This window comes from Medicago sativa, chromosome 8 (genome assembly GCF_051527215.1).
Source record: "Medicago sativa cultivar Bolivia chromosome 8, Bolivia_mono, whole genome shotgun sequence".
Classification (NCBI taxonomy): Eukaryota; Viridiplantae; Streptophyta; class Magnoliopsida; order Fabales; family Fabaceae; genus Medicago; species Medicago sativa.
In genome coordinates this window covers 67388555-67403272 of record NC_140756.1, presented here as the reverse complement: position 1 = coordinate 67403272, position 14718 = coordinate 67388555, and the positions used below count along the sequence as shown (strand labels likewise).

Here is a 14718-nt window from a genome sequence, read left to right as displayed (position 1 = left end):
TTTGTTCTAAAACAAACCCTGTATTTTGATAACCTTTTGGAAAAGGTCCTTGCCATCAGCTTCCGTCAACAAAAACGCTTTGGTGGCTAACGGAGGCCTACGTGGCAGGTTCTGAGTTGGCAAACGTTGATGAAATGGCATGAGAGGGACTAAAACCAAAAACGAAAATTGACATAGGGATGAATTTAAAAAAAGTAAACATCAAATTTCGAATTTTAAAAATCAAACTTTCCATCTTCTTCCTCTCACTATTCTTTGTTTCGTCTTCCTTCTTCCTCTGAAATTTTCCCCAATCTCCCATTACCTTGCGCCCTTGAAGGAAAAACCCATTTCCTCCAACAAGATAAAATATGATCAGATTTTAAAACTTATAAAGCTTCTCCATGTTGCAACAAAGTATAGTTATACACATCCTAAAGAGTATCATCACTTTTAAACTGTGTCGTGTTATTAAAACCTTGATTATAACATTGCAAACAAGCCTTTTGATTCCTGTTAAGCTGTTTAAGTATTACATTATACAAAGCTACAAAGCATGTACGCAACAAAGGCCAGGAACTCTTAATAAAGCAGTCAAATTTACAAATGCCTATGTTTAAAAAAGTCCTATATTAGATACAGTGCTTAGCTTCAACTTCTGCATAATTTACAAATGTTTATGTTTAAAAAAGTCCTATACTAGACACAATGCTTAGTTCCAACTTCTGCATAATACTAGCCTTTTGTCCATATGCATTAGCCATGGTAGATATCTCATGAATTGTGGCCAATTCATTCCCATGAAGGTGAGTTCCAATTCATGTCAATTCAATCCAGAATTCCACCAATTAATTTAATTGCAATCCATGCTAATTTATCAAATTCACATTCCAATTTATACATTGTTGTTTTGTGTGTCTCCTTATGTGTCCTCATCCTTCTCAAAGCCAACACATCTCGCATGAGCACCATCGCAGCTTGTCACAACGGCGACACTACAAATCGCCATATGTACCCTTCAAATGATTACTCTTCCAATTATTCATCGCCTGAGTACCATTCCAATTTATAACAGACATATTCAGCTAATTAAAATGTGCGAAAATAAGAAAACAACAAAGTATTACAACAGCAAACTCACCATATAGGTTGGGTATTTCCAATATCTCCTTTTAGGGTTGTCAAGTGAATTGGATATGAAAATTCTCATAATTTTGTTGCAACCACACATAGGTAACTCATTGGATGATGATTGAGTAATGGAATTAGAAGACATTGTTGAAGGAGATGGGTTTTGGTTCAAGGGCGCAAGGTATGGGTGAGATTGGGGAAAGTTTGAGAGGAAGAAGAAGGTTGGTATTTGAGAGGAAGAAGAAGACTGAAAGTTTGGTTTTTAATTCAAATTTTGATGTTTTCGTTTTTTAATTTCATCGCTGTGTCAATTTATGTTTTTGATTTTAGTCCCTGTATTCTCACAACTTATCATCTATCATGCCATCTCATCAATTTTGCCAACTAATGACCTGCACGTGTGCTCCGTTAGCCACCATGGCGTTTTTGTTGACGGAAGATGACGGCAAGGACCTTTTCCAAAAGGTTATCAAAATACAGGGTTTGTTTTAGAACAAAAAAACTTACAGGGACCAAAACCAAAAATGCGCGAACTTACAAGGACCATTTGCATATTTAAGCCTTTTTTTTTACAAGTCAACGATATGAATTTACCTTTAGATTCTTTTTATCGTATGGATCAAATTCATACCATAAAAACTTATGTAAAAATATATAAACACATAAATGATAAAATATATATATATATATATATATATATATATATGAGAATGTTTACTATGAGAATGATTATCTTATATGAGAATGATGAGAATGATCATTAACCATTAGATCAAAATTAATTGGTTGAGATTAAAAAGTCACATATATATACCTCACCTTATTATATCAATTCTCATATACTCATCATTTCCTTTTTCATCTTCTTCTCACCACAATCATGATTTCTGCTACCATCTCTCTTCCGACAACCACCTCTCTTTCGGATGGTTATCGTTAAATTTCCGGTGAAGATTAATTCTTCTTTTTTCTCTGCCTTAAAACAAATCAAATTCTGCTTACTCTCTTATCTCCTTTGATTCATTTATTATAACATTTCTTCATGTCCTAGATCTCACCCTCGTGAATATTTCCAATTTTTAAAATATGTTTAACTGATTCATATCCCAATCCTATTCATACAAATCCTTATATGCTTTTGAATACACTATATGCAAATCCTTATATTTTTAAATTCAGTTTAATCTTTGAATCATTGTTTAAAAGTGATTCTAACAATGAAATGCACCATGTCCATATTTACTATGTAGGATGATTTCAATCACGTCATCAACCTCTAGCACAACAATGATTATCACGACCAGACCTCCCAAATTAACTTTTTTTGCAATCAAATTCATTTAATTAGATTGGAATATTAATTTAATTTTGTTTAGCTATGATTGTGGGGAGAAGAAGATAAAAAGGGAAATGAGTTTATGAGAATTGATATGCTAAGGTGAGATATATATGTGACTTTTTAATCTCAACCAATTATTTTTGATCGAATGGTTGATGATCATTCTCATCATTCTCATATAAGATAGTCATTCTCATAAAAAAAATTATATATATATATTAAAGGAAGCAGTAAATATTTTTATAAGCGTAGTTTATAATTGTTATAATTATCGACTTACACATGTATTTCTCAAAATAAAAAAAAGTATAAAATATTTAAAGTTTAAGCATGCCGGAAAGGCTAAGAAGGTAAAAACACCTTACCGTCGTCTTCGTTCGTGTATAGGAAAATTGTTGTTGACACATTTGGTTTGGCTGAGAAACACGAGTAAATTACTCAAATGCCTCTCGGCAGTTAACTGCCGAAGTTTTCTGGAACCGGCTGCAGTTAACTGCCGAGGAAAACTTCGGCAGTTAACTGCCGAGGTTTTGTTATAAGAACAGAACTGACATAGGAGTTTCCAAAACTCCATTGTTACGTTTTTGATTCTCCAAGGTGCGATTTTCAGTCATTTCAAGCCATTCCAAGCCAATTTCAATCACAAAAACAAGTATGTGTTTTGAATCTTATTGCATTGTTGTTTGTTGTTGAATTGTTTGTTTGTTTTTGTTAAATTTTGATTATATAGGTTTTATTGATTTTATGATTTTATGATATGTTAGATTTATGTTTAGGTTTTATTGTTTTGACGATTTGTTGTAGAATTGTTAAAATTGTTAGAATGGTTAGGTTTATGTTTTATGATTTTAGGATAGTTTAGGTTAGGTTAGAATTGTTAGAATTGTTTAGGTTTAGGTTTAGGTTTAGGTTGTTATGAATTGTTATAATTGTTATAGAAGTTTTATTGAATTGTTAGGTTTAGGTTTTGATGAATTGTTGTAGAATTGTTAGAATTGTTTAGATTTAGGTGTAGGTTTTGATGATAGTTTAGGTTTTGGTTTAGGTTTTGATTTTTTGATTTTATGATTTTATCTCATTGTTGTTTAGTTTAGGTTTTGATCGTCAATTTTTTTTATGTAGACATGTCTCAGAATCAGAACCAGGGTAACGTTCAGGGTGATGAGAAGAAGAAAGAAAAATCGCCTATGACATGCCACACAATCACATGTGATGGTTCCATCAAAAAGAAGGATTCAAAGGTACCGGTGTACAATCAGTCAAGGTTGAGGAGGAGCGGGAGGACATGCTACTTTGGTCCTCAACCAAAAGCAGGTGCCGCAGGGACTGTAGCGGGCAACCCGATTGACTTGTGTGACGATGAAAATGAATGAATGTAATGGCTTGTAATGCCTAATTGATTTGGATCTTTTTTAAGTTTTTTTAATATGTCGCGCACATTTTGCTACATTTTCCTTAACATTATGGTGCTTTTGAATAAAAATCGCGTTTTGAATAATTTCAATTAAAGTCCTGTTTTGAATTTTGAATAATTGCGTATTCGAATAAAAACTAATTAAATCTAACGTGAATTCGAATAATTAAAATTGCGACAGCGTGAATTTGAATAAAAATTGCGACAACGTGAATTCGAATAAAAATTGCGTATTGAATAAATTCGAATAAAAAGGTGCAGTACATTACATTCGGGAATGCACCTTCCAACTACAACAATTGTCTTACCTTTAAATGGGGTAAATTCAAACTTGCCAAACAGCAGGACTCCAGCATTTGAACTGCCAAACCAAAGTTCCATTCAAAAGATTAAATTATTGTTAGACTTGGTTTAAATAATGGTATTGAAGTGTCAAAAGAATGAGGTCCATTCCTTGACACTTCAATACTTTTATCTAAACCAACCTAACAACAATTTAATCTTTTGAAAGGAACAATGGGAATGTCGGTCGAATGTTGGAGTCCGGCCGTTTGGCAAGTTTGAATTACCTCATTTAAAGGAAGACAGTTGTTGTAGTTGGAAGGTGCATTCCCTACCTAATCACGATCTTCTGGCGGAATCAGACTCTTGATGATATCTTCAGTTGATCTCAGCAACGTTACCCGCATATCGATCCACTTGAACATGTTGTGCTCCCAAAACATGCTCGTCACGTTTTCGTCGTTCTTTAATTCCACCCAAGTGAATGATACTCTCCCCTCGTCGAGTGTTGGACGTTTATACCGAACGTCTTGCACCCTCCTTGTGTCTCCGGGGTTGACTTCTTGGTTGAATTCATCCAGTTCATCCTTGAGACCTCTTAACTTTACACCAAGGCACCGAACCTTCAACCTTTGAGGTTCTCCGCCGTTGAATTGTGCATGAACGTCGATCCACCCAGCCATTGTTTCAAATCTACACAATAAGAAATTGAAAACAATCAATGAAAAACTCATTCAAACATTTCATCAAACACTTGAAGTGTAAATTTTACATAAACCCTAAAAATCATAAAAAATAACCCTAAAATGTTTTACCCTAAAAAAAAACATAAAAATAATGTAAAATATAACAAAATTATTCAACTTATATCTAATCTTAAAATAAATCGTATACTCTTACATGTAAATCTACTTAAAAACTAAAATAAAAAAATAAATATAAAACACCAAAATAAAAACTAACCCTAAAATTCTAAACTATAATATAAACATCATGCAAACATTTTAACTAAATTAATCAACTAACATCTACTCTAAAAATGAATTATAACATACTAATCTACTAAAAAAAACTAAAATAAATTAAATCTACTTAAAAACAAAAAAAATTACATTTATAACAACTAAAATGTAAGTTAATAGCATTATGATTACTTACTTGTGATTTTGTTGAATAAATTTGGTTGGGTTTTGTAGAGAGATTTTGAGAGAGATTTGAGAAATTTTTGGTAAAATAAGAGTAATAATGGATGAGAGAGTTTATGCCAGATTTGTAGCAGGAACGCATCGGCAGTTAACTACCGAAGTTTTCCTCGGCAGCTAACTGTCGAGGGGCATTTGAGTAATTTACTTGTGTTTCTCAACCAAACCAACCGTGTCAATAGCAATTTTCCGTGTATAGTAGGATTTATGCACGAAAATCAATCACGAATTTGACATCACCCAAAACCATGAAAAACAGAACAACACACTAGTAACATTTTTCCACCACCGTCAACACAACAATGAAGTTTTCACGTTTCCTACAATTCTCACATCTCTGCAAAACCCTAATTCAAAACCCTAATTTCCTTTCTCACCAAATTCCAAAAACCTGCACCCTCTCCCAATGCAAATCCACCTCCATACGCCGCAATTACACCACCGATTCACCGAATCCCGAAAAAGTATCAGCAATCGTCGACGAACTCGCGGAATTAACGCTTCTCGAAGCAATGGATCTCGTTGAAGTGATGCGAGAGAAAAAGGGAATCAACGAGCTTCCGATTATGATGCTGATGGTTCCTGGAATGGGAATAAGGGGAATGCCGAGAGGTGTAGGTGGAGGGAAAGGGGGTGGTGGTGGTGAAAAAGGGGGTGAGGTGAAGAAAGTTGAGGAGAAAACTGCGTTTGATGTGAAGCTTGATGGTTTTGATGCGGCGTCAAAGATTAAGGTTATTAAAGAAGTTAGGAGTTTTACTAGTTTGGGGTTGAAGGAAGCTAAGGATTTGGTGGAGAAATCGCCTACGCTTTTGAAGAAAGGTGTGACGAAGGAAGAGGCCGAGGGGATTATTGCTAAGTTGAAGGAAGTTGGTGCTAAAGCTTCTATGGAATAATGAGGTATTAATTTGTGTTTATGTGGATAATCAGAGATTAATTTTGTATTTATATGTGTGTGTGTGTGATATATAATCTATGTTTTCATGTTTGCTATGTTTCTATACTACGCACCTATGAAACAATGACAATGACAATGACATCGGACATGACATTGGCATATTGTCATGGAGGCACAGAAATGATTTAAGAAAATGATTGTGTTTGAATGTAATGATGTGTGTTTGTGCTAGACATTGGTACGTGTTGAATACTAGAGACGCGTTCAATCTGAACTTCTAAAGTGTTCATGTTACATAATTGCCCATCAAATTGTTGTTTGTGGTATTGCGAATTTTGTTCAAGATGTGTCTTTGCTAAACAATTTAATTAAAGGCGTATTATAAGCTATTTTGGAGAGTTTTGGGCATGTTATAAGTTCTTTTTACATGGGTATCCAAACACTAATGTAAGTATTTGTAGCATGTGATAAGCTGTGGTAAACTGTGAATAAGATATTCCGAACTCTTTGCTGAGCTGATATAGAACAGCTAGTGTCACTGAATTCTTGTTACTGTGCTTCAACATATGATATAATTTATAGGAAAGGGGGTTTCGAGATATATAATAAGGAATTAACAAGTATCTAGGTAGCTTGTAAAATCAAAGATGAATTTTATGTACTAAAACCATTGCTTGAGGCTTATCTCAGAAACTATTTGATGTAAGATGCTGAAAATGAAATCAACATTAGGGAGTGAACTTGTTGCTTATGTAAGGTGAGATATCCTCGTAGGTATTTGTCATCTACACTCGTTAGCCTCAGGTGGAGTGGTTGTGTTTAATTGAATAGACATAGGGTGGGAAGGTGGATCTTACTCGAGTTCTATAGCTAGATACACACATTGTCTGAAGTTTAGGATACTCTTGCATCTGTATAGAAATAAATAATTTGAAAGTAACACAAAGAGCTGTGCTCTTTTTTCCTTGACTAAGGTCTGTGGCTCTTTGACATAGTTATACAATGACTACCTGTAGGGGAAGAAATGAAAAGAATGCAGCATTGTTCTAACAACAACCAAAAAATATTGAAGCTCTTAGGTTCAGTGGGGTGAGCTAATCCTAACTATGTCTATCTTTTTTGTATTTGTATTTTTACAATGTTAACCTGTTCCTGCATAATAGTGTGACGTTTACTTTAAACAAGAGGAGTTAAGTGTTGGATGATTGGTAGTCATTGTTGCCGAGCAATAGTTATGTACCGAAAACTGTGACAGCATAAAGTAAAATTTCAAATTTGCTATGTGCATTACAACTTACAATTACAAACAAACAAACATTTGTCTGCCATGTGGGAACATAAGCATCTCATCTTCTCTATTTTTAAACCTTGCATGTTCTCTATGTTTATATGCATGTCTTGAATCTTGATAATAGGGAATAAAGCTATCATATATGTTTATAATCATCTCATGTTCTTTGTGTTTATGTGCATATGCTAAATATTTTTGGCAATTTCAATTTCTAATTGGCATTTTAATATTTGGAGTTGCCTAGGAAAAAGCCGGGATGAAAAACAAAACATGGCGAAGAGGTTTCGTTTTTGTAGCAGCCAGTGCCTCTCACCCAAGTTTCCATTGTCACTGAAGGTCTTTTCATAGTGCAGAGCTGTTATATTTTGTTGTATTTGAAAACTTTGTTCAGCTCGTTATACTCCTACGTCTCCCCCTTTTTCATTTTTATTTTTCCCGTGTATCAGGCCCTTTTTGCCCTAAAATTTATTGATAGCTTTTTAACCAATGTTGTAGAATTGATTTATGATGGTGGAGTTTTAGACCCATTGGATGTCGACTGAACTACAATAACCTCACAATCATGTGTAATGAATGAGCAACTGGAATAGGAGTTGCAACCTACAACCTGATTACAGTCCCCTTCTTTAACTTCTTTTGGTTGTGATCAATTTGTAAAACTGATATTACCAGACTTTTTCACTGTTCATGTTGCACCTCATTTCCGTTTAATCCCATCCTTTTCATGATTGTTGATCAAGCTAATGAAGCACTGGCGTTGTATGAGATCATAATGTCTATTTACATTAAAGTATATGCATTCTTTCAAAAAAAAAAAAAATTAAAGTATATGCATTAAAGCTACTAGCTACATTGTACCTGGAAGAAAGAAAAAAAAAAAACTAATAGCCACAGCAGCAATTGTGATAATATAAAGTATACGCACGTCTTGTAATATCAGACACATTGTCCTGTGTTGCCAATCCCCTTCATCTTCCATCTCGTTAAACCATTTCATTAAAATACACTTTAATATTTTCTCCTCGAAAACGTTAATATCCCCATCTTTGCAGTTTCCATCCCGTCAACTCCCATGAATTGAACCTTGTCATCGACAATCACCACATCCCGTCAACTCCCATGAATTAAAGTATATCCCATAAACAATTCACGTGATAGAGCAGACAGGGTAATATGAACCCTGTCTGCTCTATCACGTGAATTGTTTATGTCAAAGGAACTTTGTGGTTGTATGTGGAATATATCAAAAATTGTTTATAGAATAAAAAATCTTCAATCCATGGGAGAGTCATATTTCAAAGTTGATGTTGCATCAAGGATTCCGCTTGGTAGATATTTCAAAATTTTATTTATAGAAGTAAAAAACTTTCTTAAACAAAAATAAAGTTGCACAAGTAGACCAATCTATGGTAGATCAAATAGCCTAAAAGCTACCGTGAGTATGATCAGATAAAAAAAATTTCTTTCAATCAAACTAAACTTTTTCAAAATTATTTTATACATTGTTTTTAAAAATAAAACAGGCTAAAACAAACAAATACTAACTTTTTTAGTAGCAAGTCAAAAGGCAATTTATGGATTTAAGCATTGCTGGGTGAGTCGAGTTTCATCTGCATCAGACCCCCGTTTTTTTGCTCTGGCATTATAAAAGATAACAAAGCTCTTTCAAAGGTCATGTGAAAACTACCACCATGGCAGCACTCATGGATAATTATACCACACACGGCTGCTTCCATAACTAACCTGTCTCACTTTTAACCTATGGGATCAGACTTCATGTGTTCAAGGAAAATCACACGTATGATTTGAGAAAATCCAAACAAAAAAAATACTATGATATGTCTATTTCCTCAGTTGATAAAATATGCAAAAGAAAAAACTACTCTTTGTCTTCAAGGATCTGAAGTACAGTACAAGGGTAAGTGCCAAAACAAAAGTAATTGCTTGGCGGAACTTAGAAACCAAAGAAGCCAAGCTCACTGGCTTTTTCCTTCTCAAATGTTTCAAAGTACTGATAGATGATCGTTACTGCAAGCAAAATCCCTGTCCCTGAACCTATTGCTCCCATAAAATCTGCCAACACTGTCAGAGCACCAATACAAATGCCTCCGAATGCTGCAGCAGTGGGGATGTATCGGTTTAGCTCTTTCTGCAAGTTTGATTCACGGTGTCCAGGCATCACCATTTGTTGTTCCTGCAAATTCAAAAACATGTATCAGTTCAAATTTGAAGACCTAATATAGCAGATATTACACACTCAGATGAACTTTTTAATACAAAGATGAAATTTCCATATTAATAAAACAGAGTTCCCAGCAACAAACTCGGTTTCAAAATCGAAGTTACACAAACTATTGAGACCTAACTCTGAACCAACATCAAAAACTTCATAAAACAACACAGATAAGTGGCATAGAGGAAGAAGACATTGTTGCATACACTATGGATAAATAAACAGACATATTGGTTTCTTACTTTAAGGATCCCAAGAAAAATTTGGAACAGAACTCGAATCAGTAAAAGCTAAAGTCGTTAACTAGTGCCTGTTCTAAACTAACCAACTCATATGCTTCTTATTCTGGAATACTCCTGACAAAGCATATATGAGATAACTTGCAGGAACATGTTTAACTCCAGCAACAATGACAGACTGTAACTAGACATGCACCTCCAGCGGGCCAGTCAATGGCCCAGCACTGGCCCGGCTACAAGTATACTGGCCTTTAAAGTTAAATTATAAACTTATACTAGTCTGAAAGTTTCTTAACCCAAAGTATTATTGGTTTCTAAGGAATGCTTAAAACCCAAGTCTAGCTAATATTTTGCTTCATGTAAGTATTATATCACGTTAACAGGGAAATTCCAATGGCTAAAAGCATCATAAATGACCCTGCTTATCACCAGGTTAATCTTCTCTAATAATTAAAAGCACAAATATTGGAGATAACAGGCTCATTAGACATTATATTGCAAATACATTATAGGTTTGGGAAAAAATAAAGGCAAGTTGAAAAAATAATTGCTAGTTAGTACTTAGTATACCTTCAATTGCTTTGCAACATCCCTAGCAGATGAACCAGAGACCTCAATCCAAGTTTTAGAGAACAAGGCACATGCAGATAGCATAAACACAAGATAGAACAAAGCATGGAAAGGATTGGCTGCCATATCAGCTAAACTGCAAAATATTTGCAGCAAAAGAATTATATAAATGGTGGAAGCTTTATACTAAATTAGTATACAATAAAAGGCATGTGAATTATCATAAGTATAATTTGGAACATGTCTCTTACCTGGAAGGCGCAGTGATATAGTATGCAATACCACCAACGGGAATTGAGTGACCACCTCCATATTCAGATTCCTTCCATTTCCCCAACAGATTTACGATGAAGTTTCCACTGTACTTACGGTGGAGAAGCTGAACAATTACAGTAAGATTAGATTGTTACAACATAAAAACCAAAAATGCTAAGCCCAACCTATCATAAAACTATTATTACCTGGGAGATAAAGTAGAGATTGGAAACAAGAGCAGACTGAAGAATAATGGGCATGTTGGAGGTATAGAACAGTTTGATTGGATATGAACCCTGCTGTCCACGAGCATTCTTTGACCTTACAGGCAAAACCACACGGAAACCTTGGAAGTATATCACAATTAGGAAGATCAAGACAGTAGCAAGGAGATTTGTCACATTGGGAAGATTCTGCCGGTAAAATGCCTCACGAAGAGCACGAACCTTGTCTGTTCTAGTTATCAACAAATGGAACAGAGCAATAACAGCACCTTCAAACTCAGCTCCACGTCCACTGTTAATGGTGGTGGGACTAAATGCCTTCCATATAATGTTTTCACTGTAAAATAACAAGAGAAATTCTTCTAAGTTTTAGATAAAAGGTAATATGCCCTGGTGGTTAATAGTTGCTAAAAGACAGCAAAAATTTCAAAGACTAAAGCTGGATATATTTTTATTAGCAGAGACTAAAAACCTACCAGATATTAGTCGCTATGAATAGGGAAATTCCCGAACCAAGACCATATCCTTTTTGAAGAAGCTCATCTAAACATATCACAATAATACCTGCAAAAAAGAGCTGGACAATGATGAGGATAGCATTTCCCACTCCAAGTTGGCCCACACTACCATACATCCCTGAAAGAACATAGGCAACTGCCTCTCCGACAGCTATCAAAATACCAAGTAGCTTCTGTGCTCCGTTTCTGCCATAGAAAAGGTATTTAAATCAATATACAGTTCATAACAAAACCAGCCACCCTAAATAGTGAAAACCTCATAGAGACAAAAGCAGATACAACACGACATGTACCAGATAAATTATATTTTATACCCCTTTAAATGAAGGAATGCATGTCAAATGGACAACCACTGCTAGCAGAAGTGTGAGAGACTAAGTATGATTTTATCACATTTTCTGATTTTAAAAGTCTATTTATAGACTAAAGCTCTAACTAGAACCTAATGTAAACACATAACTGATTCTGTTGAATAGATTCAATTGAGCATGCTCAGCAATCATGTGATCACTGTAACAGGTAAACTACACCTGACTCATCTAGATATAACAGCAATAAACCATACACACGTGTGATAAATCCTAGAGTAGGATATACTGTGATAACACATGTAAAACCAGCTAAAACTACTGACGTTTGGTGAGGAAATATAAGATGTTCATTTAAAGAGTAAAAGTTGTACAAAGAACGACACTTACAAAAGGGCCCGATCCTCTCGCACATTGTTGTCCACTTCAATAATCTTTGATCCAGCCAAAAGCTGCATGACCAGCCCAGAAGTGACAATAGGAGTGATTCCAAGCTCCATGACAGTTCCACGGTTTGAAGCAAGGATAACACGCATCCAATAGAACGGATCTGCACCTGTTGTCGAGTGTATCCCATATAGAGGAAGCTGACTACAGACCAAGAAAATGAAAAGAGAGATCACAGTATATATGACCTTCTCTCTAAATGGCACTTTCCTGTCAGCAGTCTGAACTTCGGGAAGGAACGAGAGAAACGGTCTTACTAAGTGAAGAACCCTAAACCCACCACCCATCTTATCAAACTATGTCAATTCAACCTGCATCACACATCAAAATTCAAAATTCATACATTTAAGACCCAGTTATTTCAGATTTTTCATGGAAATCTTATTTTATTGAACTGAAAAACATCAATTTCCGATGTAAAGTTCCTCAGATGAACTGAAAAATTTTCAAGACACTGATTTAACCTTAATAGCTACATGCAGTGAATTAAATTAACATAACGTAATCAAACCAATCTAATATGGATTTATTCATCAGATTATTCAGATGCTAAACAATATAATCGCATGCAATATAGGTAGATCTGGATTCAAACATTCAAGAGCAAAAAAAAAAATTGAAACCCTAATTTGCACATGCAGAGAGATTGAGAAAAATAGAGAAAATGAAAACCTGAAAGAAAATAGCAGAACGGGAAGACGACGAAGATCCCGGTGAGTGGAGAGATATCAGAAATAGTCCCTCCTTTTCCTTTTAATTGTAGTCAACTGTTATAGAAGAAGAAATAAACTGAAAAGGAAATTATATTAAAATTAAATATGAAAAATAAATTAAAAAGGAAATATTTTCGATTGCGACAAACATGTACTCCAATCTAGGCATGGCAATGGGGCGGGGTGGGGACGGGTTTTACATTCCCCATCCCCATACCCGATTCTCATATACTTACCTGTTATCCTACTCATACCTAACGGGGATAAAAAATTGAACCTCATCCCCGTCTCTGACGGGTTCGGGTATCCCCGCCTCATCCCCATCCCCGCATTGAATAATTTTTTTTAATAAAAAATGGAAGTTTTTTTGCAATCCCTAGAGTAATATTGTAATGCATTATTCAACAATATGTTCACTTTAACATTTGTTAGACCGATTCATTTAGTTGCTACTTTAAATATCAATGGTCGTTTTTATAACACGGCAATTATCAAACAAAATAACATGGCATATCAACATAAAGTATTTTTCTGCATTCGGGACGCGTTTGGGTATGGGTTTGCGGTGGGTACCTATATACCCGTTACCCGTCCCATACCCATGTTTTGAAATCGGAGAAAACCCAAACTCATACTCAAACCCAGTCAAAACGGGGAAAACCCGTCAAATTGGGTTTGGTTCGGGTGGGTAACCACGGGTATGGGTTTTGTTGCCATGCCTACTCCTATCTTCTATCTATAGGGGTGTTCAAATCCAAACCGATCCAAAATAAAACCGCAAACCGATCCAAAAAAACCGAAAACCGCAAAAAACCGAATATATTTGGATGCGTTTGGATGTTGTTTTGTAAAAACCGCTAAGATCGGATCGGATTTCGGATCACTTTTTCAAAACCGAACCAAACCGAACCGAACCGCAAAAATAAATATTAATACTTATTTATTCTTTTATTAGTATTATAGATTGCATTATTATGTTGTTTGTTAAATTTTAATCTTATACATTGCACTAATTTAATCTATATTATTATTACTTCATATGTTTCAAAAATAATCGATAATTTTCATACTATAATTTTATTTTTTTAATATATTTTGCATCAAACCTATTATTTTACCGTGTTTGTGTAATATTAATATTAATAAAAAAATTATATTCTTCAAAAAAGAGTAAATAAAAAAATATATTTTGCATTTTGGACATCCAAAAACCGATCCAAATTAAACCGCATATATTTGGATCGGTTCGGTTCGGATTTTTTTAGAATACTCATCCAAACCGAACCGAACCACATGTGATTTTTATTTTGGATCGGTTGACATTTTGCCTCAAAACCGATCCAAACCGCACCGCGAACACCTCTATCTATCTATACTATATACGAAAAAAATATCTTCTACACTTACGATATACAAAGAGATATACAGAGAGAATACGTAGTTTTACGCTGATTTTTATTAATTAATTAAATTCTTAAACAAATTTAACTATAAGAATAAAAAATTTATATTATATTTATTTTATTGTTGTATTATTGAAATTGAAAAATATAAGTATAGTTTGCTACAATATTAAAAAAAATCAGTTTGTTATAATATAAAAGTGTAAAATATATATTATTTACACTATAATTTTAATTAAAACCAAAATAATTGCAAACAAAAATTTATAAAAACT

At 34.4% G+C, this 14718-nt stretch overlaps 2 protein-coding genes across 5 annotated transcripts; one reads left to right on the top strand and one right to left on the bottom strand.

The window, feature by feature from the left end:
• The first annotated feature begins 5535 nt into the window (after nucleotides 1-5535).
• LOC146900762 (Ribosomal protein L12 family protein) lies at nucleotides 5536-8158 on the top strand. 4 transcript variants are annotated; one of them, XR_015021169.1, is made up of 3 exons: nucleotides 5536-6244; nucleotides 7259-7331; nucleotides 7778-8158. XR_015021169.1 is itself a non-coding variant. In XM_085731634.1 (2 exons), exon 1 carries the CDS (start codon nucleotides 5650-5652, stop codon nucleotides 6238-6240), a length of 591 nt encoding a protein of 196 aa, XP_085587760.1. In that variant the 5' UTR covers nucleotides 5536-5649; the 3' UTR covers nucleotides 6241-6244; nucleotides 7259-7332. The 4 variants fall into 4 exon arrangements, 3 of the variants coding, with proteins under 3 accessions (XP_085587760.1, XP_085587759.1, XP_085587758.1); XM_085731634.1 differs by lacking the exon at nucleotides 7778-8158 and having other exon boundaries at nucleotides 7259-7332; XM_085731633.1 differs by lacking the exon at nucleotides 7259-7331 and having other exon boundaries at nucleotides 5537-6244; nucleotides 7770-8158.
• Nucleotides 8159-9314: 1156 nt separating this feature from the next.
• Nucleotides 9315-13101, bottom strand: LOC146900761 (uncharacterized). The gene is made up of 7 exons (XM_085731631.1): nucleotides 13000-13101; nucleotides 12271-12638; nucleotides 11531-11758; nucleotides 11037-11391; nucleotides 10827-10954; nucleotides 10576-10711; nucleotides 9315-9727 (listed from the first exon to the last, which is right to left on the bottom strand). Exons 2-7 carry the CDS (start codon nucleotides 12612-12614, stop codon nucleotides 9488-9490), a joined length of 1431 nt encoding a protein of 476 aa, XP_085587757.1. The 5' UTR covers nucleotides 12615-12638; nucleotides 13000-13101; the 3' UTR covers nucleotides 9315-9487.
• Between the last annotated feature and the right edge of the window lie 1617 nt (nucleotides 13102-14718).